Genomic DNA, 26,101 nt, shown 5'->3' on the forward strand with positions numbered 1-26,101 from the left:
AAAAAAATATATCTTCACGGGTCTTCGATTTTCGATTCTCGAATGGGTGAGAGGGGAAATTGGGGGATGGCGCAAACATAGAAAGAGTAGTCCAACACGGTTTATCCTGCTAAATGGTTATCAATTCTATAAGTTCTGTATTGTTTACACATAAATTAAAGAATAATATATCTAAACGCTTTCTTCTTTTTCGATGTCCTGTGAAATTGTACAATAGAGTTACAAATAAAGATAAAGCCATACTTTACGTACAATCTGATATTCAGTCTTTGCTAATGTTACGTAATAACGTGCGAAAGAACTAATTAGTTAGACTGCTATGTTAATCAAGATTACCGGAAGCATAAACCTATTCAGCTAGCTTTACACAAGATATTGGTCTTCTTTTTTTTTTTTCCTTTTATGAAATCGTCAAATTTTATGATTATGATACAACATTTCTACATTATCAGCATTGAATCTAATCTTATTTATCGCGACACTCCTGAGAAACTGTTAATCCATTGTTTTGATGAACTCGATCGCAGAGCAGAACTGCGTCCACCAGTACTGTTCCTCGCCCTCCAGTCGATTCCCATAGAAGCTGTCTACGTATTGGACAGTCGATAGCAATGACGGCGGATTGGTCTGAAATTTGTGATTACTTCAATACCTAGCACGAGTTAATGCGATCGATTCAGCGGAAATTGATAATCCTCTCTCGATGATAAATATCACTTTTTCAATTCGATACCTAGACAACTAGTGTGGTTTGGACATATGGGACACATGCGGGACCGAGATATTCATCAATTGGACGCTACACGAGAGACGAAAAAAAGGCCGTCCCGGAAAAAACATGAAGCGACGACATACAAAGGGACGATAAGAGAAGACCCCGGGAAGATCAACGGAAACAGGAAGCGGTCGAAAGGCGTCGGTAGTCTTTATGAAACGGCATATGCATACACACCTTGATTATGACGTAGACTAGCACAGGAATCAGGTCGTCGGCGGCGGGAATTCCCCTTTCCGACGCCATGGAGAGGAGATTCATGATGGTGGTCGCGCAACGAAACACACACTGCAGTTTGTCCCTAGGAGTTTTATACGCCGATATCACAGCCAATTCAGCCTGCGCCCATGGCCAGGGGCATTCGTAATGATAAACCTTCGGAATGCGTAGGTCCTTGTGATTCGGAGTTATGACCTTCGCCAACTTTTTGATGTGATCGTGAAGAAGCTGGTCCCTGTACACATCCCCATCTCCGTTCGGGTAGAGCGCATTATGGTACACCCGTGCCATCACGGTCCTTTCCACCACGACTCTCGCCAGGTCCAACTGATTAGCGCTCGCCGCTGAAGAAGAATTCAAAAATGTACTTAAATTGTTTCGCAAGCGGATCGATCGATGAAATAGCGCTAATTATATTTCGTGTACATTGCCAGATTGGATCGTTGTCCATCTCGGCGTGGATTTTTCCCAGAAAATTATCGACAAGATCTTGCTTCTCGTCGGTCAGCGTGAGTTTCTTAAATTCGTCGCAGAAGCGCAAGAGAAAAGCCTCCCTCTTTTCCAAGAATACTCGCACGCAAACGGACACGAGATGGTTATTGATGGCATCCCGGTCGCACTTGACTCGCTCGCACAACCTAAGAAATAACAGAGGAGATATCATTGTTTAATGGCTGCACTTTGTTTTAGCTATACACTTATCGGAAAGTGATATATCTGTATAAAAATAGTGTACCTATCTAAGTGAGCCAATGTTGACAGCAATCCTTGGCGACATCTGATTAAATACGCGATATAAGGTGATCGCTTTTGATAATCTTCCCGCAGAGACTTGAAGAGCTTTCTACAGCCGTCGTCATTAAATAGGCGCACGCAACGTAAAGTTTCATGAAGATGAGCTATTAACGATCTATCCTGCAAGTTTATAGCCTCCGCCAACTGCAGCTGCAAAAACGCGACCAGTTCGTTCTCCTTCTGCGACCAACAGTGTCTCTGAAATACATTTATATTGAGTTTTGTACACAGAATGAAAAACGGATACAAATGTTTTAGCATTGAGTGATCCTGAAAGCCAAATACTTCATCTTGTGGATCATAAATTTGGCAATCTAAAAATGAAAATTATCATTAATTAATAATATGAGTACCTCAGAAGTATTCCATGGAATGTGTTGGAGGTCAGCAGTGCTAAGTACCATACGTAATTTTCTCTTAGCGTCCGCGAAAGCGTAGGACAGCTCTACATTATTCGGATCGATCGACAGCCTTTCGTCTTCCACCTCTTTTGTGCGAGACTGGTTGCTTTCGACCGAGGCTGTGTCACTGGCCGCACTTGGTTTCCTCCTGTACTTTGCTAATATGTCATCGGTGGTGTCTGAAATTAAATCCACAGATTTATTAGATTATTGTCCAGTGCAATGCGCTGTGTACAAATCATCCATTAATATCCTACCGCCTGCAATGTTACTAGATGCTGTTACATCTTCCGACATGATCCTGCGCAATCTGTGCCTGCTGCATATATCGACGCCGTCGCCACCGGCTTCTCGATCGTAGCACCTCTCGTCCGTTCCACGAAACGTTTTGCCTCTGCGATTTCTCAGCGACAGCTTCAGCTTGCCAAAGAAACTGCGTTTGTTCTTCTGATCGTCGTCCAACAATTCCTTATCGCCGCGCTCGGCCGTCATGTCGAAACTTATGCTTTTCGGAATGGCACCCGTGGATGCGTTCGGCTTGGAAAAGTTGGTGGTCGACCCATCTGTTGTATCGCAGTTGCCGTTAACCGTCGGCGTTGGCAACGGCAAATCCGACGTCGAATTGTTGCCCTTCATTCGCGGCTCCGATCCGGAACTGCTGCTGGATGTTAAGCTAGCCGTGCTAAGTCGGCCAACAGTATCCCCAACCGACGCCATGCAGCCGTCCAATTCCTGAATCACGGCATTCGCGTCCGATTCGTAAGACACTTTGTACGGCAAAAAGTCGTTGAACGAATGAATTAAGAGAAAAATACAAACCTCTGCCTTCACGTTACCGTTTTGCGACTTCTCCGGCAGAACAGGCGCGGAAATATGATTAGCCAGCAGCAACGCCGGTGCGACCGCAGCCGCAGCGATGTGATTGTGCGCAGTTGCCTGACGCTCGGCTTGCTTATCGTTGTCAATTTGAAGCTTATCTATCAAGTGGACCAGTCTGTCCTCGCGTAACGGCTTGCTGTAATCTGTATTGTTTATATTGTTCGCATTTTTATCTACGTATTCCATTGTGCTGCGTCGGTAATCGGACTTGGTTCCCCCGCGACCCGTTACGTTGGATGACGACGGTAACGGTGACGTAGTCGGTGATAAATGAACCGCTACCGACGATCCCACGCTTCCCCCTCCGCTTCCAGCATCATCTCGAATCCCAGAAACGGACGAAAAATTGATGCCCGAGCCGTCTGTACCTGGAATCGTTAAGTACACGATTAAACGTCACGATTAAGCGTCGCTCGGTAACGCAATTGCTGCACTTACATGGAGTGGCGGACTGAAGCGTTTCCTCGTTACCCTCGGAATCAGCGCGACTCTCTATCTCAATCTCGGACCTAGCAGTATCGTCAGATCTACGCAATGAATATCACAAGTGGATAAGTTGTGACACTATCTTATTTCGACGATTAAAAAGAGATATCTTGAAGGTTATGTAGTAACGACGTGTAGAAATGTACCTAGCAACACTAGCAGTGTCATCCGTATCGACTTCGGTCAATCTTTCCGAATCACTAGCCAGCACATCCGTGCTCCAGGCTTCAGAGGCGGTTTCACTAATGTCTAACATATTCGGCGTAGGCTCGACCGGCAGAACAGGCGCGACTTGCTCGGGCGGAACAGGGAGCAGTATTCGATCTTGTTGTTCAACTATTTCGCTATCTGAGGCCAGTACATCTGTAGACCAAGTATCGGATACCATAGAAACAGTCTCGTCCCCTAAAAAGTACAGATACATACGTAGATTATGAACAAATCCATGAGCAACAAAAATAAATGGTACGAATCACTTAATAAAATTTTTCATCCTGGTTTGCACTAACCTTCAATGAGCTTTTTGATCTCAAATTTACAAAACTTGTCGTCAATTTCAGACCTACTCTGCTTAGTCGGAATATTAGGCGGCGGCAAGTCCAACTGCCTTACTTCACCCGCAACGCGTCCATCGTCTCCTTCAGTGATTTGGGACGACGGTGTATCTCGTCCTGGCGTTACATGCAAAATTATGCGACTCGTAGAAATATGAAAATGGTCATTCAATATAAAATGTTGAAAAAATACAGCAGGATCAATATACCTGATATATTAGGAGTTCCTCGTCCCGACACATTAGCAGACACCATGTCTGACAGATTATCATTTTGATCTTCTGTCTCTAATTCCAGGGACGAAGCGACGCTGTGATTGGAAGCAGCTTCTGACACAGCTTCCAAATTATCGGACGTATTGCCAATTGACCCTTCGAACAGTACTAATTATTTTTAATGTAGATGCGTTATGATGGTTAAACAATGGTCTCAAATAAAAAAATTATTTTTTATGATCGTGAAAAATATTGCAGCGAGAGGAAGCTAATTATAAGTTTAAAAAATTCTGTAATGAGTTACAATGAATACAAATTCAATGAAATGTGCAAATGTTAGTTGTACGCTTCTAAAAAGTATAAATACTACAAAGCAATCAGTATGATATTCGTTATCAATAATTGATATACCTTCATCATGTGACAATGAGAAACGCGTTCGTTTTTCTTGCGTTTCAATGCGTTCAACGTTGCCATTCTCCTGTCGAGTGTGTTCGACAGACGCATCGTCCGGGAGATTCAAAGTAACTGGTCCATTTTCCATGCGACTCTGGAGCTCCATACATAAAACCTTGAAATAATGAGGGAAATTTAATTTAACGATACTTTTCAATTGCTGCTATAAAAACGAATAGACAATGTTATATTACTGCATTAACATTTATATAGATTTTGTAAAGTGATTAAATGAGAATGTTATCAACATAGTTTTATCTTAAATATATAATAAGCAACAAACACAACCTGCGGGAGATTATTATATTAATATGTACATACTTTCTGTTCACTCAACAGTCCTACAGACTCTCCGATTGTTGGGCCGAAAGGTATCACTAACACATCTTGAGAATTCTTATCCAAAGTTTCCTCTTCAGGAGCAGCAGTGCTATTAATTTCCTCTCCACCTTCATTTGTCGCGTTTGGTGAGAATGATGCGGTCATCCTTATACGTCCTTTCCCTAAGAAATAATTTACTTTGTTAACACAGTGTGATGCAATAACTAGGATATATTGTTATGTCATTCACATAACATACCTTTCCCAACAACACCTCGTTTAGTAGGTGTTTCCAAATACTCGTTGTTCGACTTATTATTATGCAGTGAACCTGAGGGCAATTGCGACAGCATCTCCGCTAATTGCTTCCTATCGAATGTATTATGCGATATTGCTTCTCCGTTGCTGTCACCGATGACAGTATTCAAAAACATAATTAAGGTATCCAGTTCACCTTCTGTAAAGAGTGCTGCGGATCGTGACAGGCCTTGAAGTTTATTATTGTCAATGATTGTTGGCTCCTCTTCCAATTCCTCCGTTGCGCCGTCCAACATCGAATCTATTATGGAAGACACCGAATCCTTCTCGAATTTCTTGTACAGATCGATAACTTTATTATCAACACTTTGATACTTCTGCAGCGAGAGCATCTGCAAAATTTGTCCGACCTGCATGAGATTAAATCGCGCGACCTGGCCTATCGGCGCGTCGGTGATACCGTACGGCTCCGGATTGACTATAGCAGGACAGATGAAGTATGTGAATACAAGATCGGTGCACATGGCGTGCACTTCTTTCGGATCGACATTGCCGTTCTTGGTGAAAAGTCCTGCGATTTGTCTTACTAGCCAGGAAACGCTCGTGGGAAAGCAGTGCATCGTTTCGCGAATGTTGACGATGAATCTCTGCGTGATGCGATGCAGAGAATTGATCGTCCATAATCTGTAACGCTGTAACTTCGCTTGATACTCAGGCGTGCCTTCTTTCCCGAATTTCTTCAATCTTTCCGCAGCTGGATATCTGATAGGCATTTTGTCCGGATCGATGTCCAGGTACATTTCATCCTCCATGAGCAATTGCACGATAGGGTTATGCAGAGCCGCAGTCAGGAAGAGCTTTGCGGAAAACAGACTCTCGTGAAAGATCGAGTAGAATCTGGAGAACGTGCCATGGCTGAGCAATCTTCGTGGGTTGTCAGACGGAATTATCTGCAGCAGCATAAGATGCCTAAGCAATTGGAGCACCAAGCTTTTATCTTCCGGTAATATACAGCTGCCGTATAAGCCAGCAGCTAAGCACTGTACAATCATCTGCATTGAGTCCGGAATGACTTTGTCTCCTTCGACCAGACACGAAGCGAGCAGCTTGGGTGATTTTCGCAATGCGCCCAAAAATTCTCCATAAGACAAGCATGCTTGATACCGCAGGTACTTATGTGCATCGATGAAATGCGAATTTTCCAACGCGTTCGCTTTTAGGCAACACGAGGCTGGAGTGCAATCTGGCCTTGCTACTATCAAACGATTCAGATTCACTCTCTGTTGAGCAGTTACCCATGCTTGCTGCGCTAATTCCGACGATATATGCAAGACCTAGAATAAATAGAAACTTGTTAAAATACGTTGTTAACATATCATGCTGCGACATAAATTTGCATTGACAGATCTAACAAGATATCGTAGATAGATAAGGTAAATATCTTAAAATATCAAAGATTTATGCAATTTTTCAAATATTATACCTAATAACAATGCTAACGTAAAGAAAAATACAGACATTACTCACTCGCTTGTTAAGTGTTTGTAAATTCTGCTGTTCTGAATTAACAAACAGTCTCTCTTGCCGCAAATGACGGGCTAATTCCATCATGTCCCACTGTAGCGTCCCGTGGGAATCAATACTGTTTATGGATGACATTATTGGATGTACCTACGACATTAAAGACACCAATTACCAAAGATAAATAATGTGCAATAAAATTATGCGAAAAAGTGTTGTCAGCAGCAATAGTTACTTGCGTACAATCCTGTTAGTCAGTTATCCTGAGCATTAATAATAATGTGGCAAAAATGTATACGCAGGACACTTCACAGTGAACCTCAACAAAACTTTCAGGCATATGTTTTGCTTCCCGAATTCACGAAAACTGCGCGCGAAGAGTATATCGCTTCACCTAACAGAGCAAACAGAGATTTCAATTTGGGCAGAACAGTCAGTTTTGAATATTGCATAATGCATTAGCAAATATGCGAGCATAGTTTTCCGCTGATATCATGCAAACGGATTTTCAAGGCTGATACAATGCGATTACCGTCCCGTGCAAATTGTTACACGTCGAGTACGACGCAAATACGCTCGTATGCGTACCGTCATCGCGGAAATACGGATTCGAGTTGTTATTGTTGCGCTCAAATTCGCGTGTCAAACAGGAATAATCTTTCAACGCATCTCGCTTTTATCGCTCCTTCGTCACGTACATTTACGCGTTTGCCGAACAGGAAGTCACAAATCCAGACCGATGTTCAACACTTACGCGTTGTCAATGACAATGATCGCACGGTTTGTTGTTATCATTCGCCAGACCAGAACAACACCCCCTAATGACACACGATCATTTTCCGTTTTCAGGTTAGATTTTTTTCTACAAATGGCCGCAGGTGTTGTGCATTCAAGCACGGACGGAGAAAGTGGGAGAATGTATGCACTGCAGTGACGCCAGATTTTAGACGCAGCAGCCAGCAGCATGAGGGAGGGAACATCGCACACATGCACAAGCCACGTACAATACGCTTCGACTAGCTTCGGAAAGAGCATAATACTTACATATATATATTATATGCAAAGATTATATATATATAAAATATAACATACATACATTATATGTATAATATTATATAATATAAGGACGTCCTCTAAAAACGTCCTACAAAAGACGTTTTTTAATTTCTTTAACGATTGACGTTTTGAATTTTGCAACAAAAACTTTCGAAAAATTTAAAAAAAGACGTTTTAATTATTTAAGTATTTTACGAATATGTCAAAAGTAGCCCAGAAGCGAACATAAGCATGTAGAAAAATTAAGATTACCCGCTGAAACGGCCAGAAACCATTTTAGCGGGGATTTTTAAAAAATGTTGACAGGAGCACATGATGATATAGAAGCTCACTCATAACAGTCGATACACTTATCATCAATGTATTCGTAATGTTGCTTCAGCTAACCAATAGATGGCACTGTTCCGAGTGGCTCCTGCAGCATCATGTGCTCCTGTTAACAATTTTTCAATTCCGGCTAAAATAGAGCGTTTCTGGCCGTTTCATAAACGTGATATGTAACCTCTCAATTTGACTGCACCACTTTTTCGTGAACTTTATAACAAATCAATTTTTATAGAAATAATTTTAATTGAATTGTGAATACGATAAAAACTTATTGTATGAGAAATTTTTGCAGTGATTATTGGTTGGAAATATTGATTAAAAAATGTGATATTATGTTGTATATTATAAATTCACAATAGTGTAACGAAAGTGATTAAAAGAAAGTGACAACATTGCATTTTAACACCCGACAAAAACAGTACGTGAAATCCACGTTATTGCCATGTGGATCAGTATTGTGGAATCCACATGGATATTTGAGTGAATAATAAACGTTTTGTAAGATTGCGCCGAGATCTACCGATAGGCGGTGCCAGCTCGTGGCTGCCAAATTTGGCCGACAACGATCAGGAGCGATAGGCGATTACTGCGCGAGCGCGATCCTGCGCAATAATCGAGGAAGGATCGAGCTTCCCCGAAAATTCGAGAAAGTTCGGTCTAGCTTTCCTTATTGGAAGAGTAAGTAAAAATCACTCTCTATCGCCGAACTACATAGAACAGTCGCACAAATCGATAAAATATAGAGAGACAGTCGGTCCGGTATATTAGCACTTTTGGACTTAGCCGAAATCTCAACTCTGTACTTATAAATTGAAATTATATTGTTAATAGTTAAAGTAAATTCAGTGTCGAATCATTTAAGAACCATCCTGTCGTTTTTCTGTTTTCGTCGAAGTATCATCGTTAATAAATTAAACAAAATAACAAGGGTCGCGTATAGGACGTAACCGTCGCAGTCGTTTGAATAATCATTGAACAGTTGGAATATTCCTTTTAAGTATTTTATTAGTTAAAATACATCGTGTCGAAACAAGAACTGAATTGCCGAGTCGAAATAAGGAAAGAGTCTCGAATATCTTTCAGTTTTATTATTGATCTAATAAACGTTTATAAGCAGACGCCGTCTATAAGATGTCTATTAGACGTTTTTTTCGACCTATATTTTTCACTGGGTATAGAATAATATTTTCTTGTTCAATACAAGTTTACCTCACCTGCAATGTGTACATAAATCAAAATATTTATAAATGATTTGATTATCCACACATTAAAAATCACATTGCGATAAACACAATGATATACCTCAATGGATCAATTATTATCTTTAGTAGAAATTTCTACATGAAAATTACATTTCGAGAATAAAGTACTTTGATGTAGTGATGAAAAGAAACGTTGCAAAAAGAAAATTGCATCCATAAATCCATGAATAATTCGTGGATAAATCTACATCTACGTAGTCCACATAAATTATTGGATTCGACATGGATGTGACGTAACTGTTTTTGTCGGGTATTTGTATCATAATGGAGAAGGCTTATATAGAAAATTTTCTGAAGTTAAAAATATGCTGTGATAATCTGATAAAAAATCCAAGTAAGGATCATGCATATAGAATTGTGAAAGTAGCAAATAACATCCCTACTGAGGTCCTGCAAAAATTGTTAGAATATTGGTTATTTTTCATTGTTATCTGCCTACGAATTAATAGCGTAAGATAATTTATAACATGATATTTTTGTTATAATTTCTCATGTCATTGTTGTGCTTATCATTTTTTTAATTATATATTTATATTTTTGCAGTACAACTATAAAAGAAGAATTAGTAAGGATGACTATGACAGTTATCATACAAGAGATAAGAATCATAGAATTGAAACATTTTAATGATATCTATGGATCTCTTCCACAAATTTATGATAAAAGTCAGCCAAATCTTCCAAAAAAGTAAGATAGTATTTTAAAATTAATTAATTTAATTTAGCAGATACCTCAGAGATATATTACACAATATTACAATGCGATTGTCATTTTGAATTTTTGACACATGTAAAATATTAACTCAAATTTTAGTGTGCTGAAAATTATAAGCAATAATTAATAAATTTTCAAGTAACAAAAGTATTGTAAATGTATAGACATTCTAAAATTTTGTTCATATAAATTTATGTACCTCTATTCACATCAAGTAGAGGCCATATAAAATGTCCGATGAGGTTAATTAAATTTGTTAATTTGAATTTTCATTTGATAGAAATTTCGTATTTTGTAATTTCTTAATTTTTATAAAAATATAATCGACAACTTTGCTTCTTTGTTACTAGATGGATAAGAAAGAAAATGATCAGCAGCTTTCGCAAATGACCATTGATTCACCTACTGTAAGCAGTGTCAGTGAAATAACTGATATCGATGTGACAGTTACACCTTCAGTGATATCCAGCGCTACGGGATATTTGCCTTCATCAGCGTCAATGCGAGCTTCCGCTGCCGTCCCCAGTGTAGGTTCTGATGTAGAGCGCCGTTACCAATTAGTTGGCAATATCAGCATTATTAATGAATTGTATGTGCTATCTATTGAAAAACATTTAGTTATTAATATCATATCATTAATTCTTAAAATATCTAAACTCTCTAAATAGAAAAAAATTTTTTGCTATTCATATACACTAATAATTTGCAAAGATTTTTCTGCTACTTCTCTTTTGCAGTTTATATCGTCAATGTTTTTAATCTATTCATTAAAAAATAATACTGCAATAAAATATTTTCTTAAAAAATTCTCAACACAAAAGTCGAAATTTTTGCAAAAATACAATGTGATAAAAAAGTTTAGATATTTTGTAGCTAAACAAGAGAGATACATCTTTCTTATTTAAACTTTTTAATGAATTTAATGAATTACACTTTTTAATAATTTAAGAAGTTAGTTGTACTTTTTTGAACTAAGTTGCAAAATAAACAGGGAAGTTTATCAAGATGTGCTCTGTATTTGCTATACGGAAACTTACGACTTTCTGACGGCAGGGCTATCGGACGGGACCTTAAAGTTCTACAAAGTTAGCACAGGAGAGAACACGTTAATCCTATGCGATGCGGAGATGATGTATAATCCAGCTCCAGTAACTGCTGTCAAGCATCGGCCGGTGAATACATCACATCCGATCACACATACAGTAACAGCGACCTGTTAGTATACTTTTTTTACCTCTTGTTTCAATTTATTAAATCGCTTATTTCGAGGATGATTTATATTCACTTCAAAAATATTTTATTGAGAAACCAATAATCAATACGATTTATACGATTGTAAAAAAATGTATATATTTATTTCATATTAATTATTCAATATGATAAATAAAATATATACAATTTTTAAAACAGTACAAATTTTCTAGATAGAATAATGCATAAGCAAGACTTGTTAAAAGTTGAAAATTTCCAGTGATCTAAAGTTTTGTATTCATTAAGATTATAAAATTGTTTGTTAAACGTTATTTACTTAGACGCCAATGGCTGTGTTAAATGCTGGCATTATCCAACCGCGCAATGTCTTTACACGATACGAGAAAAGCGGCAAACACTCGGTCTGGCTTATCATCCTCAATTACCGAAGTTTGTAACTGTCGGAGACGATATGGTTTTATGTTTATACGACGAAGAAACGAAGACCTTGGAAAGGATATTTTGTGGAAGGTAATTATCTTAACAGGAATATTCTCTGTAATCTGTAAAATGTCCTATGTATAATGGCATTAATCTTCAGTCACTCGATGGATGTCATGGATGGCCATAAGTCCAGAGTTTTCAGCGCTTGTTTCCACCCCAAATCCGCATACGAGCTAATAAGCGCCGGCTGGGACGATACCGTTCAATTTTGGGACACCAGACAAGCTCATTCTCTTCGTTTCATATCAGGTGTACACATGTGCGGAGATGGCCTAGATATTAGTACAAATGGGAAAGAGGTGCATTCGAATTTATTAATTTTCATATCATTATTTTATATCGCATTATTAGAAAATCCAACTTGCGTAAAATACCGATATAACATCGTACAGTTAATTAGAATCATTCGCTAATAATTGTATATGCTCACAATTATTTTATACATCAGCTTGACAAGTGTGTAAAATTTACATGACTCTAAACTCCTCTCGACAGATCCTTACTTGCTCCTGGCAAAGGGAGGATCCGTTGCAATTGTGGGACTACGGTAGCGGCAAGCTCATCGTCAGCTTGGAACCCGATAGTTATTCTTCTTTATTATACGCCGGAAAATATGTGACAAGCATGTACGTCGCATGCGGTGGTAGCGACACCGATCTCTTCAGGGTTGTCGATCTGCGATCTCATGCTGTAAGTCTATTGAGATCAAATAGTGAGATGATACAAAACATGTTCTAAATGTTACAACTGAATGAATTATCCATAAGATAATTATTTTTATCGATTGTTCTTATTCCAAGATAATAATCTGATAATGTAACTGTATTTATCTTTCTAGACTATAGCTATGATCAGATACTTCAAGGGCGGTGTATATAGCTTGGACATCGGACCGAATCGATTAGAATCGAAGCCGGGTAAACGGCCGACTCTTCCGAAACTCGCTTTTTGCGCTGGAACGACGATTTTTGAGGTGGACGCGCAACCTGGTTAATTGATTTGTGATGCATACATTTTTGATACGCAAAAATATACATTATTCTGCAATTTACACAACTTAGTTTAATGATTCAGAACTTGAAAATAGATTGTTTTACATATTTCTAAGCAAAGCTGACTGCTCTAACACATTTGTAAATATCCAGTCGATAAGATAAAAACTTTGATATTTTTTTTTTTTATAAAATAGCGCTTTCATATATATTCTGCAGAATAATATACAATAATTATTTTCGCCTAGCAAACGCATTAATTTTTTTCTTTTTGTAACAAACTCAAAATACGATATCGCTGTACATAATGCGCTTTAGAGATAAAATAATAAAAGAGAGAAAAATGATAATAAATACTGAATAATGCTTTTCAATGTTTTTCAATGAAACGACACCAGCTATGTTCTCAAGCAATAAACAATGTATTTTATTTAATACAAACTATAGTACAAAATTTTTATACAGAACAACGTACGGTTTTATCATCATTTCTCATATGACAGCAAGTTCCCGTATCGAACGAACGCACACACTTAAGCAAGACTTAAGAGATGAGGGGGGGGGGGCGGACTGGGACGGTCGAAGGAAACGGGGGGGATAGGGATCAAGGGGGACATCACTAAAACTGAGCACATCGATTTGTGACAATACAAACTTACTTGACACGAGCAAATTCATCAGTTGACAAGCGACTCGGTATAGAAAAAAGATCGCTCGCGCACAAAACACGCTGAGAGAGCAGAAAGCGCATCGTTTTTTTTAGTACTCGCACCAAGGACGACGCGTCCTGTTTTTCACAATACTTGTGAATAATTATAATATATTCATGCAACCGTTGTAGATTCCATATGGCAGTCTCATTGAAATCTTGCATTCGACTAATTACAAACATTTCGCATATACTCTAAACTTTCACGATTCTGCTGGACACTCGAGACTCTGAAATTTTTCCTCCTCGCAACACGAAAGAGGACGCGTCGTCTCCGGCTGTGAGCTATCGCAGAAAGAAAAAAAAAAAACAGATCCTCCTTATAAATCGCATCCGATTGTACTTAACCGTGTAAGTAGATAATAGTTAATCTCTAGGGTGCGATCCAACAGACTATTCGGAAAAAACTACGTGTTCCGGCACATCTCGCGCCCGATATCTACAAATCTAAACGATCAACGAGCCTAATTTGGTTGAAACGCGTTTGTAATAAAATAGATTTATTACACGATAATCGCGACGCGCCCGCGAAGCGCCTCTCAGTTAGCGGTCGCATTCTGTCAGAGTACATCAGAGTATAAAATTGGTCGTCAATGCGCGGTAAATCGGGTTTTCCCTTGTTTTCTTTTCGTCTAAACTAAACCTTCCGCGTGGAAACGTGCGCGATTTACAAAATTAAATCGTGATGAGTCGAGATGATATGTGTTTAAAAAAATATTTACGCTTAAAAAAAATATAGACGCTCCAGGTCGATCGATGGAAAAGTACAGTACGCGCACGTACTCTATGTATCTTTCCGTTGCCACTTCATTGTACTTTTTTTTTTTTTTTCGACTTATCGGAATCAATGGCGGAACTTCCTGATGCACTATCGTCGCTGCATCGTCAGCCGTTGAAAAGCGTCGCACGACCAACCGATCTTGAATTAACTGTGATAAGGATAATCTATAATAGTAGGAGTACTAAGAGCGGGTTAAATAACAATTAATGAGACGAGTGAGGTACCTAATTCGCAAGAGCAACGCCCGTTTCAGACTATAACTCGCTCTCTATTGGATCACATGCAGCAGAGATCCGAATTCGAATACGCGTACGAATTACGTAAACCTAAACGTTGAGGCGGCGGATCAAGCCCCGATAAAAATCTAACGAGACTTGATTTCTCTTAATTAAATCGAAATCTGTCGCGTTGCAACATACATCACACACTTCCGGATAAGACAATACGTAATACTAAATTATTATCTTACAATTTAAGAGAGAAGAATCTATCCCATTACGTTATCTATCTCCGACTGACTGATTCCGCATAATTCCGCAGTCATGCAAAATATGGCCGTTAACGAGAAAGATCAAGGAGGAATCACTTCTCGGGGTTTCGTGAAACGATCAGAAGCTCGTGAATTTTGGTACCCCCGCCTTTTTCCGATCACACTCGTGCTTCCAGAACAGTCGCTCAACAGAAAAAAAAAAATACACACACTCCGCTACGTCGTGTCCTCGCACACTGTGCATCACTCTAATCACATTATCACCTATAAATTACTAATAGTGTGGCTTAACATTACATTATCTCGAGGTCTCGTCGTATGTAACTTTTGTTCCGTACACGTTACGACAAAATCGACAGAAAGTCGCTTCGCGGCGGATCGGGAGATTTATCGTCTCGCGAAGCAACTTCAAATCCGACGAAAAGAGACAGAGAAAGAAAAAAAAAAAGAGAAGAGATTAAGAAAGCGAAGCAGAAGAAAGGTCAGCGTGCGCCCGAGGCTCAGACCTTACATTCACAGCCTGACTGAGCACTCGGCTCTTCTTTCTCGTGTTTTCTTTTTTCCATCGCGGACCGAAACCTATCTACGCCGCCTATCGCGTAAAATCCATTCCGCGCCGTACATTTCTCGTATTTAACGCACACACGTTTGATTCCGAGCCCACTAACTTACGACGAAGTAATATAGGAATAACATTTATCTCTTCCTTAATTTACGTTGACCTCCTTCTCGACGCGCAGCCTCGTGATTGTTGCATTTCCAGCTTAAAATAATTGAACTAAGCCAAGATTATACAAGTTGACGAGAAGGAACTTAAAGCGCCTGTCGTTGTTTCATCGTAAAAAAAAGATCCGAACGCTTGCGCGAAATGATCGTCTTACAAATAATAATTGATTATCTTACCGAGATGACAAAATCGTGAATGAAACGATCGTACAAGCGACTTGATGCGATTGATGCGACTGTTGTGCGGCAGTAATGATAAGAAAAAAAAAAAAAAAAAAAGACGAAAGACGATAAGAAGATCCACTCTTGGAACAACAGGCGCGGCTGGCTCAAAAAAAAAACTTGCAATCATCCATCGCATAAAAAGAGATCACGATTTCATCGTCACGATGACGTTCGCGCGACCACGCGAGTACACTCTCGTCCAGATTAGGTACGCTGCGCTCGCGTCGCGCCTGAGAAACCGACGTGCACGAAGGGAGCGTCGCTTTTATTACATGGTGTTGTAGACGGGACTGCTGTGCCTAGGCCTGACTTGCAGCCTGGCGAGCGGATGGGTTCTGCCGTGCTGCTGCTGCTTCTTGCTAGCTGCCTTCGCCACCACGCTGGCCACGACGACGCTGGGCGACGGCACCGCTGGCGGCCTGCCGGGCGCCTCCGGCGTCTCGCTGTACAGCGGCGAGGGATGACTGTTGATCATGATCGGCGCCGACCGCCTCGAGAACTCGGGTGCGATTTTCGACTTCGCCGGCGGATGCACCTCCATAGCGTCCCAATCTTTGTCCTTGTGCGCGCGCAGCTGCACGTCCGTGCTCTTGCGGGACTCCGGCTTGGCGACCTCGTACTTGCCCACCAGCACTCTGACGGAGAGGTCCTCCGCGTTGTCCTGCGACGACAGTGGCGGCGGCGGCGCCGCCTCGCTCCTCCTCCCCTGCTTGCTGTCTTTGGTTTCGCCGACGCTGGACGACGACTGGATCTTGGATTCGTTGTGCGGGATCACCGGCGACGAGGGCAAACTCCTGATCTTGACGTCCCTTTTGGGTCGCGCTGGCAGCGACGACGACGCGTTCTCACCCTCGCACGACGCGTTCTCGGGACTCTTTTCCAGCTTGGTCGACTTCGCCTCGAACTCCTTCTTCAGGTTCTTCACTATGCCGGACGTGCTCCGCGGACACTCCGCTTCCGGCGAGTCGTCGACGGAGAGGCAGCGCTTGCTGAACACGGACTTGTTGCAGAGATTTTCCAGGACCATTTTGTGATGCTTGACGGAGGGACATTGAGGCGTGTTGACGACGCACGGGCTGGACGTCTCGCTCTCCGATCTGCAGGAGCGCAGCGAGAGAGGCAAATCGGACTCGGAGGACAGTGAGGATGGCGCCGGGGCGCTCGTGGATAATCTGCCGATCTGGCGCATCGGCGTGAGGGAGATGTCGATGCTGCCCACCGGACTCGGCGAGTCTCTGCTCGCTTCCACCTTGAGATTGTGCTCCTGAGCGGGCGACGAGTCTCTCCTGCGCGGCGTCGGCGACGGCATGTGCTGCAGCAGTACTGGATTGTACGTCTCGACCGCGACCGCGTCCGACTCGGCGGTGGCCAGTCTGTCGCTCTTGTCATCCGCCGTTGAGGTGGTCTGCGTGCACACGCGTTTCACCCCGCCCGCGCTCGTGCCCTCCTCCAGTTTCTGCTTGGTGCGCTTCACCGTGCCCGGATGCCACGGTATCTCCTCCTTGTCGTACGGGAACAGGCCGCTGGAGCCGAGTAGATCGGACGGCCGCATGTCGTAGGAGCCCCAGGAACTGTTCCTCGACGGCAAGGTGGCCCACGAACTGTGCACCGAGTTGTTGTCGAGAACCACGGCGCTATCGTAACTGCTCCAGGAACTTTGTCGGCTCGGGGATTCCCTCGTGACGGGCTCGCCCCGTCTCTCCTCGCGATCGAACACGCGATCCAGCTGGGCGCTGAACGGATCGCCGTCCTTCTTCGTTTTCCTCGCCGCGATATCGGGACACGTCGTCGACGACGCGATCGACATCGCACTCGCGATACACTCACTCTCCGCGCTCACAACTTCGTCAGTTTTATTGTCGTCACACGAATCGGCACACGTTACGTCCGCGGACGCAGTCCAGACTAGACAATCACTATTATCGTTGATCTCGGCGGTGATCTCCTGCTTCGTTTCCTTTCTCCTCTCCCTCTGCTCCTCGCCGGGATCCCACACTTTCTTTTCGGAAGGCGCGCTCGCGACGGAGGCCGCAGCCTCCCGCGTCTCCTGCGTCTGCTCGCAATGCGGATGACCGTTCTCGATCGGCTTCGCATTGTCCTCCGAGCCCTGAGGCAGGCTCTTCGAATCCGAATCGGATCCTGGTGACGACGGTTTACTGCTGGCCGCCTCGAACTGATTCGTTAGATTGAGTACCAGGCCTTTCCTCTTCTGTCCCTGAGTTTCCAACTTACTAATCCTATTCTTTACGCTAGGTGTGCCGGGAGCGGGCGCAGGTAGATGCACTATTTTGTTCTGCGACACGCTGTAAGACTGCCCGTTGTCGCAAGGCATTAGAACGTTGCGAGCCTCTTGTTCTATTGCCGGTTTTTGATTCGAACCACGAAGAAGATCCTCACGTGTGACTTCTGCGTTTCCCGCCTTGTCGATGCTTTCCAACGACTGCGACAAAGGAACTGCAACGAGAAGAGCAATGAGAACATTTCACAAATTAAATTATGTATTCTTAATTAACTTATTTTATTTAAATTACAGACACATTGTCTGGCGTAATTTTTTATTTTTTGATAGATAGATTATTAAGATTTATTTAAAATTAAATAAAAATATCACGTTTGATAACAATTACAAATAATAATTGAACAAGTCAAATTTTCGATGAGAAAATTAACTCCAAATTCATTAAAAAATCAGTTTGTGCAACTAATATAATTTCATAGATATAAATCAAGATAGAAAATCGACTTACCGGAAGGTAACATATTCTCAGCGACTTTGACATTCGGTGACCAACTCTTTGGTCTTTGGCTACTTTTTTTCAATTCTGAACCTGAAACCTCCCGCATATGATTCTCCGTATTATCCGACTTCTCTTCCTTTTTTGATTGATCCTTCGCAGATGTGGGAGATTTCAGATTCGTGTCGGACTTGGACCTCTGAAGTTTTTCCTTGTTCTTCATCGCGTCCAAAATACCCTGGTACGTTTCCAGCTGCAGGAGGAAACTGTTGTTAGGCTTAATGCAATTGCGCTTCTCTTTAACATGCTTCCACGCTTGAGAAAAATCCCAGTTGTAAGCCTTCATAGCGTAAGCTATCACCACGGAGGCAGACCGGGACACTCCCATTTTGCAGTGCACCAACACCTTAGAGCCTTCCATCTTCGCTTTAGTAATGTACTTGAATGTGTTATCCCAGTGCTTCAGCAAGTCCGTCTTCTCGTCATCATATACACGTACATTCAGATATGTAAACATCCCCGGGAAAAAGTTGTCGATTTCCCGAGTAACATTTAAGATGTGTCTCACGCTGAAAGGAAACAATGTATGTTTTATTCGTTATTAAACACTAGAATCTTATAGTATAAAAATTGGTAGGTCTAGTAAGTTAGAATTTACATTTTCTTCACTACGATACGCATTGAAATCTGATATTTTAAACAAAGAAGTGGTCCAGAATGTTAAAATATGCATTTTACTAATTTTTATGCTTTAAAATCTTATATCACAACGTTTGATAGGCTTAAAATTTAAAAAATCGTATTTTTTTTACTGCAACGCTTTAAAATTTTATATTTTAAACGAAGAAGTGGTCTTAAAATGTACATTTTAACATTCTAGACCTTTTCTTTCTTTAAAATATAAGATTTCAATGCATCGCAGTAAAATTCTAAGCCTACCAAACGACATGATACAATATTCGAAGGCACAAGAATGAATAAAAAAAACGTACATTTCAACATTCCAGAACATTTCTTTATTTAAAATATAAAATTTCAATGCATCGCGTTAAAAAAAAAAAGAAAAATTCAAGAAAGTTTCAATGCACCGCAAAAAAAAATTCTAAAATTCTCATAATAAAATCGAACGCACCCATTCTTCTGAAGTTCTTCTAAATTACTGGCGTTCCACTCGCTTCCGAGGTACACGTGATCGAATATCTCAGTCGGTGCATCCATCTGGCCCAGTATGGTGAGCATCTCTTGATCGATAAACGGCTTGAATTCCACGAGGTCCATATCAAGATCCTCCTCAAGTCGGCCTCGAATATACTTTGAGGTAACTTCATCGAGGTCCACAGACATCATGATCTCCTTCAACGTCGATCGAATCACGCGCTCGGTCTCTTCTCTTTCCCGGGGCCTACACAAACATCCGTGTTTATATTTTGCGATAAATTGAATGAGCGAAACGTGTCAAATATATCGCTAAACGATCGCCCGTCAGTAAATAACCACTGCACTTTATTCTTGTGCTCGTGTGAAATAATACAATTATTCTAAATTTTATTAGCGTTATTTTATCAATCTGTAATTATCAAAATTAAAGCGACTATTTACGAGAGAGTCGATAATTTATTGATAATCTCGTCGTTTTATTTCTTTCATTATTAATCAGCTCTGTTTTCACCAAATATTTTTAATCACTTTGCATTATTTTTCATATTCCTCTATACATATATAAAAAAGTGAAACTATTACGCTAAAAGATACTAAAAATAGAATTAAATGAGAATACAGTAACCTTCGCACGAAGAACTTGCATTGTGGCTCTTTACGCTCCTTTTGATTATTATTTGATTTTGTTAATCATTTGAGTCTTTCACATCTTTTATACTAAAAATAGATTTATACATATAAATACAGGGATCGAATTGGGACGTAACGGAAGTCGTAGGATATATCAATGTCCATCGCGTGCTCTCCGGGCTTTCGTAACATCAGAATCCAATAGCCGGAGTGACCTAATCCCTCGAGATGTTTAGCTTAATTCGAAAGGGAGGGCAGACGTAGAAACTGGAAATAATTGAAGGACGGCTATAAAGTTACGCTCCACTTGTGCGCGTGACCCGGCGCGGCGCAGAGAGCGAGAGCGCGCGCATCAACAAACCACCAACGCTGGCACGGCACCAAGTTAAATTCGCGATGGCCAGCTGTTTCCCGACGGGATCGCCTTGTACACTCCGCGAATCGAACGCGAAATACGTATCGGGCGGCGCTAAATCGAACGTCTGCGAAACTCCCGGCCGGAGCGCACGAGTGTTCTTCGCAGAAGCGCAGAACTCTTCCGCGTGCAATCTGTTATGCTGATTGAAAGCCGAAAGGAGCTTTATTGATGGGATTTCCGCGACGTTTCGGGAGATCGCGATAAGAGCGATCGACTCACTTGGTGCGCACGCTGTCCGGCGACGGCGGTCTCTTAGACTCCAGATTGTCCATGGCGTGCCACTCGTTGAGGCACGACCGATCGCTCTCGATTCGTTGCTCATAGTAACTGACCCAGTCGTGCGATAATCCACCCAGAAAATAGTTCTGCTCGCGTGCCTTACCGGACACTTTGTGCAACGTCTGCAAGGCTGACCTGGAAAAAAAAACACGAAGATGTTAGAAGAAGCGGAAATAATCGAAAGTATCGAGAAGGAGCGGAATCATGTAAAATTGCAATTTTGGACTACGATAGTTGATTGGTGCGAAAGATTTGTCGTATTCGTCAAGTGAGATTGAAAGCAGAGTTGCAAGGTTTCGATTTGAAATACATCTTTTCATCTAGAGACAAGTTTTATACCTGATTCAAAAAAGTTCCGAGTTGTTGGAATGAAAGTCGATAACTTTTTATTTAAAATAGATCTTCACGGAGAAGCGATTTATCTTTTGCACCAATAAAATTAATATTATGAAAAAGTCGATTCTGAAGAGAATGATTAATCCGAGAGCTTTGGTCTCAATCATCGCGTTGTACCAACTCGTTGTTTACTCATCACGGCCTCATTTTCTCCCGGCAATTACGTTTTTTTTTTTTTTTTTTTTTTTTTTTTTTATGGCACTAGTCGAACTACCGTTCGCCGCAATTTCACAGCCGTTTCGCGGTATTTCGCAGGCATGAAGAAGTAAATCGATCAGCGTCATCTTCGAAGATCGACGAAAGTTACGAGCCTCTCCGAGGGAACAAAGTAAGCACGTGTACTTTCTAAACGCCGGCGGTTTACAAGAGAATATCTTTGTGTTCCGGATTTCGTTGGACAGCGAGAGTCAATCGTTCGCATCGCGAGAAATACCCTTCGGAATCACCGTAAGTAGTGACTTTCCCGCTCGCCCTAAAATCCATTCTACGATACAAGCGTCGTGGTTCCCACGACGTTAGTGCGTAAGGCAGTGAGTAAAAAAAAAAAATATTGGCCAACGCCTGAGAACAGGAACGCGCCGTCTCGCTTTAAATCGCGAGTAACGATCTCGCAAAAGAGGCGCATTAATAAACATAAAGTAATTTAATACAGTTATTTTTTTTTTTTAAATAATATTAAATAGAAATTGGAAGATTTCCAAAAGCGAACTAGCGTCTGCTTTACTTGTTGTTTTAAAAAATTTCGTCAAGAGACTGCGTGCAGTTTCTGTCGGCTTCTTATTTGGATTTATTGCATTGCAAATTTGAGCTGCGACGTTTGCTAAATGAGCGCCTCGCGTATAGTCTCATATACATATATGATGTCATCGATATAGTTCGCTAAGCACCACTGAAACGTACTCGCTGATTCGTTCTAATGAAACACGAATCTTTCAATGCTGTCACAAAGATAATTATGGTATATATAAAAGTATATAAACTAACATATGAGATTTAAATAACACTTAAATAATATACGAAAGCAAGCTTCTCAGTTCACTTCGATCATTCTTGTTTTGCAAAATTATTACATTTGTAATGTGAAAGAAAAATGACTAATAAATTATGGCAATTAATAACTCAATGCTCACTTATATCTCTGTTCAGGTAAAAATATTTCTCGATTCATGCTTGCACTTTAATCATCAGCCGGTTTTAACTTCAGGTTCGATAAACCATTTCTCGCTGTCAATAGCTTCCGCTTCTTGGATGAAGATTTCCTGGCTAACATTTCTGCATATTTGCACATACTTCTCATAAATCCGCCATATCATTTGCATTTGCATAGATTTCTTCCAGTCTTCAATCTTTTATTTATGCTTCTCTAAATCAATATTCTCCAAAGCACTTTCTCTTATAATCTTTCATGAAAATTATGATAATCCTAGAGATTAAAAAAAGATATCGGTTCCCACATTTTGCTTACGTATCTAACAGACTAATCCTGACGCTGCCAAGTAGAATACAACAAAGTTACTAAACTGACTTTTACCTCGTGGATGTTACTCGACATCGCGGATATCGTTTTGAAATACATTGGAAACGAAAATAAACGCCGACAAAATTATCCGCGTTCCAATTACGCGTAAATGGTGCATCTAAAATGCCGTAGCGCGCTTTTAAGCATTGCATCAAGTTCAATTTTGAATATATAAATAAACGCAACGCAAGAAAAAATTCTCGAAAACGGCAAGAATTATTATTCTTCGAAATACGTAAATTATAAAGACGTGAGAAAGTCATAAATTATTATTGATTTCGATAATAATAAAATACCTTAAATACAATTACAGAGAAATGGAGAAATCACAAACGTTTTTAATAGCAGAGGGAAAAAAATCACAAGAATCGCGATAATCTTGTTTCTTATAGCATGTAAGAGCTATATTCACAGTTTCGTTCAGGTTGTATGTACAACCTGTTCTTCTAGAATAATATCAAACCGGTCTCTCGTGCAATGTGAGCGTTCCCCGAAGATGCGGGGACTGAATTTCACGTTTTTCTATAGATTAATCAGCACGAGTAACGAAACAGCAATATTCGTTGGCGCGTTCACATTTAGCTATTGCACAAATTTTGGCTGTGGTCTAATTCCAATTTTTTTTTTCTAATTTCTTGCGCTAGAGAAAAATAAGAGTATAATTAAACAATAAAAATGTGCAATCAAATCATTATATTATTACACGGGTGATATTATTCTGATATTAAATTTTTATCCTTGATAAATTTTTTAAGAATCTGTAATTAATGTTTTTAATCGCGTAAATCTCTTCTCGAACTTCAAACACGCACACACCGTCGTGTCATTATTGTTACTTGTGACGGAAAAATCAATCATTTTTAATGTTTTACCCCCCTTCGATCGTTTCTCACTGATTCCATGAGAATCTCTTCAAGATCGAAATCGCGTGCTGCGGAATTATCCTCTTTTCCTTCCCAGCTTATTACAACGCGAGAAACCGCCCGACAAATGTTTCCGACGACGCGCGACCGTCCCGAGAAATGAAGAAAACCTCGAACGTCGTTATCGTCGGCGCTCGACCATGACAACGCCGTCACATAAGAAGAAAGCGTGATCGAAGATTATCCCCCTTCGTCGCGGCGATGGTGTGTATTCGACAGAATCGTCGGGACGTAACCTTACGGGACGCCGGCGATTACCTCGGCTTCACGTACTCGGAACTCTTCGTGGCGTCCGTGATCTATTCGTAATTACGACGCCTACTATTACTGTCAAAGCGAAGTGAAGAAACTTAACTGCAGCATTTACCGCCTATGGTAATCAATATTATAATTTGAAAAAAATATAATACCATTAAATATTCGTCTTTCTAAATATTACAAGTAATAACACTTGTAAAAAAAATTTTTTAAAGTCGCAATTCTGTCTGCTGCATTTTTTCTGTCACTTCGAGAATAATCGAAGAACATCGGAAATGAAAGATTCGATCGCTGAGACCGCAACAACCATAAATTCTCGCGATAACGCAGAAATGTTCCTTCCGTAGGTGCGCAGAGGAATAAGATTGTATAAAATCGGAGTCGTAAAGTTCCAAGGATTCCAACGTCCAGGAAGTCCGCCGGCTCCTGACGGGTTTCGCGGGTTGCCACCGGGATAACTGGTATAGGTTTGCCGCTAGGAAACCGCTAAAGGATGCACAATGGGAACTAACTCACGATAGCGACGACGGAATTCACCATCAAGAAGCACACGCACGCGATAACGATAACCGTCCTGTTCGACAGTTAACATTTCACGGACGCTACCTTGTTATTACACACGCGCTGAGGAAATAGAATTCGTGACGAAGTGGCGTGCCGAGTCGAACGTATCTTGATTACTTCTAAAGAAGCACATTATTTTAAAGATCACAAAAAAAATAGACTTAAAAGAATTACGTTTTTAAATCTTATTGTGATTTTGTCAAATTATTTTTAAACTTTTATATAATTTTGTGAATAAAGACACTTCCAAAATGTATGTTGATTTTTGTTCTTTTAATTCAGACAAGAACCTTGATGTGAATAATTAATTATTCTTCTGACAATCTTCTAATCAATAAGAACGCTAACTAAGCAGAGTATAAAGTTGTAACAGAGTTGTAACGGTATACGCTGAGCTAAGACGATGACGATAAACACATTGGAAATACCAGTCATAGAGGAAGCAGTCGACAAAAAAAAATATACGCGATTTCTCGTATATGCAAAATAATACGTAAGAAAATTTTTAGTGAGCATCTGTTGTAAAATATTCTTATCGAGAATATAGATTCTTCTTGCAGATTTAATTATCGTACATGAATAATCAACGTTGCTCGAAGGTGAGCTTCTTTTTACTTTTTAGTAGACATTCGTGTCCGTCTGATTTCCACGTGTTCGCTCGCGTAGAATCTACAAGACGTCATGAATCAACAGGAAAACCTGGAAGGCAAATACACAAAGTCGCATGCGTGCAGTCGTTGCGCATTTTCTATCAAACTGAGCTTTTCTCAGCTAAAGTTCAATGGAAAATTAATATAATTTCCGTTTTCGATATTAAATTAGAATAAGAACTCCGTGCAAGTGAAATTTGTTTGCAAGGGATAATAAAAATAGAATTAGAATTAAGAAGTAATACATTTGCAAACAAAATTCCTAATTTTGTACAACGGACATTCTGTACAATGCTTCCAATTTCTGTAGAGCAATTAATAAACCCTTTAATCGTAAATGTATACGCCAGAATTGCGTGCGTTTTAATTATTGCGTCATTAAAGGCGTATTGATAAAACACGAGCTATTTTTCGACGCGTCTCGCTGCACTGTACTTTGTCTAGGTTTTGATTTATTTGCGGATGATGATGAAACGTGCATGCACTACGTACTTCATCATTCTATCTGCCCCGTCGATCGCGAGGTCGCGTTATTAAGAAACCTCCGGGGAGCATCTTGGCCTTTTGACGCCTTGACCTTGGTTAGGTAGCCGCGCAAATAATAAGCTTCGCCTCTAAGTTCTTGCAATGATTCAGGCGCAAGAGATAATAGACAGCCTCGCGATTTCTCAACTCTTCAATGAGCGTCGTTATTTTAATTGTCAGAACTTGTCG

General features: G+C 40.6%; 3 protein-coding genes across 15 annotated transcripts in view; 1 reads left to right on the forward strand and 2 right to left on the reverse strand.

Annotated features, from left to right (window-relative positions):
• Positions 1 to 100: 100 nt before the first annotated feature.
• On the reverse strand, positions 101 to 7,773 carry Gapvd1 (GTPase activating protein and VPS9 domains 1). Of its 6 annotated transcripts, none has more exons than XM_012376275.2 (17): positions 7,635 to 7,773; positions 7,116 to 7,274; positions 6,887 to 7,030; positions 5,361 to 6,693; positions 5,102 to 5,283; positions 4,736 to 4,895; positions 4,319 to 4,480; positions 4,065 to 4,226; positions 3,702 to 3,960; positions 3,508 to 3,596; positions 3,010 to 3,437; positions 2,448 to 2,922; positions 2,143 to 2,369; positions 1,731 to 1,987; positions 1,421 to 1,632; positions 953 to 1,338; positions 101 to 627 (listed from the first exon to the last, which is right to left on the reverse strand). In XM_012376275.2, the coding sequence occupies exons 3-17, from the start codon at positions 7,016 to 7,018 to the stop codon at positions 496 to 498; spliced, it is 4,596 nt and encodes a 1,531-aa protein (XP_012231698.1). In that variant the 5' UTR covers positions 7,019 to 7,030; positions 7,116 to 7,274; positions 7,635 to 7,773; the 3' UTR covers positions 101 to 495. The 6 variants fall into 6 exon arrangements, with proteins under 6 accessions (XP_012231698.1, XP_012231692.1, XP_012231694.1 ...); XM_012376269.2 differs by having other exon boundaries at positions 4,319 to 4,492; XM_012376271.2 differs by having other exon boundaries at positions 4,319 to 4,492; positions 7,579 to 7,722.
• A 148-nt stretch (positions 7,774 to 7,921) lies between these two features.
• Positions 7,922 to 13,542, forward strand: LOC105677553 (uncharacterized WD repeat-containing protein alr2800-like). Of its 5 annotated transcripts, none has more exons than XM_067350456.1 (8): positions 7,922 to 9,975; positions 10,069 to 10,212; positions 10,590 to 10,828; positions 11,231 to 11,454; positions 11,772 to 11,961; positions 12,032 to 12,233; positions 12,430 to 12,624; positions 12,773 to 13,542. In XM_067350456.1, the coding sequence occupies exons 3-8, from the start codon at positions 10,590 to 10,592 to the stop codon at positions 12,926 to 12,928; spliced, it is 1,206 nt and encodes a 401-aa protein (XP_067206557.1). In that variant the 5' UTR covers positions 7,922 to 9,975; positions 10,069 to 10,212; the 3' UTR covers positions 12,929 to 13,542. The 5 variants fall into 5 exon arrangements, with proteins under 5 accessions (XP_067206557.1, XP_067206558.1, XP_067206559.1 ...); XM_067350457.1 differs by having other exon boundaries at positions 7,922 to 9,859; XM_067350458.1 differs by having other exon boundaries at positions 7,922 to 8,941.
• ssh (Protein phosphatase Slingshot) overlaps positions 13,326 to 26,101 on the reverse strand; it is a 103,341-nt gene continuing 90,565 nt past the window's right edge. For all 4 annotated transcript variants that reach the window (XM_067350381.1, XM_012376253.2, XM_067350383.1 and 1 more), the window contains 4 exons: positions 21,018 to 21,212; positions 19,725 to 19,994; positions 18,605 to 19,161; positions 13,326 to 18,311 (listed from right to left, as the gene is read on the reverse strand). In XM_067350381.1, the coding sequence (XP_067206482.1) occupies positions 16,126 to 18,311; positions 18,605 to 19,161; positions 19,725 to 19,994; positions 21,018 to 21,212 (3,208 nt within the window). In that variant the 3' untranslated portion in view covers positions 13,326 to 16,125. The remainder of the gene's footprint in view (positions 18,312 to 18,604; positions 19,162 to 19,724; positions 19,995 to 21,017; positions 21,213 to 26,101) is intronic.

Source organism: Linepithema humile, chromosome 2 (assembly GCF_040581485.1).
Source record: "Linepithema humile isolate Giens D197 chromosome 2, Lhum_UNIL_v1.0, whole genome shotgun sequence".
Classification (NCBI taxonomy): domain Eukaryota; kingdom Metazoa; phylum Arthropoda; class Insecta; order Hymenoptera; family Formicidae; genus Linepithema; species Linepithema humile.

What these genes read in the sequence shown, in the direction of transcription:
- Gapvd1 (XM_012376269.2), bottom strand. Translation starts at nt 7,018, where the DNA reads ATGTCATCCATAAACAGTATTGATTCCCACGGGACGCTACAGTGGGAC. An exon ending in TACAAACACTTAACAAGCGA is followed by an intron (nt 6,694 to 6,886) that starts GTGAGTAATGTC and finishes TATTTATTCTAG; the next exon opens with GTCTTGCATATATCGTCGGA. An exon ending in GATCAAAAAGCTCATTGAAG is followed by an intron (nt 3,961 to 4,064) that starts GTTAGTGCAAAC and finishes TGTACTTTTTAG; the next exon opens with GGGACGAGACTGTTTCTATG.
- LOC105677553 (XM_067350455.1), top strand. An exon ending in ATCAGCATTATTAATGAATT is followed by an intron (nt 10,829 to 11,230) that starts GTATGTGCTATC and finishes CAAAATAAACAG; the next exon opens with GGAAGTTTATCAAGATGTGC. An exon ending in GAAAGGATATTTTGTGGAAG is followed by an intron (nt 11,962 to 12,031) that starts GTAATTATCTTA and finishes ATTAATCTTCAG; the next exon opens with TCACTCGATGGATGTCATGG.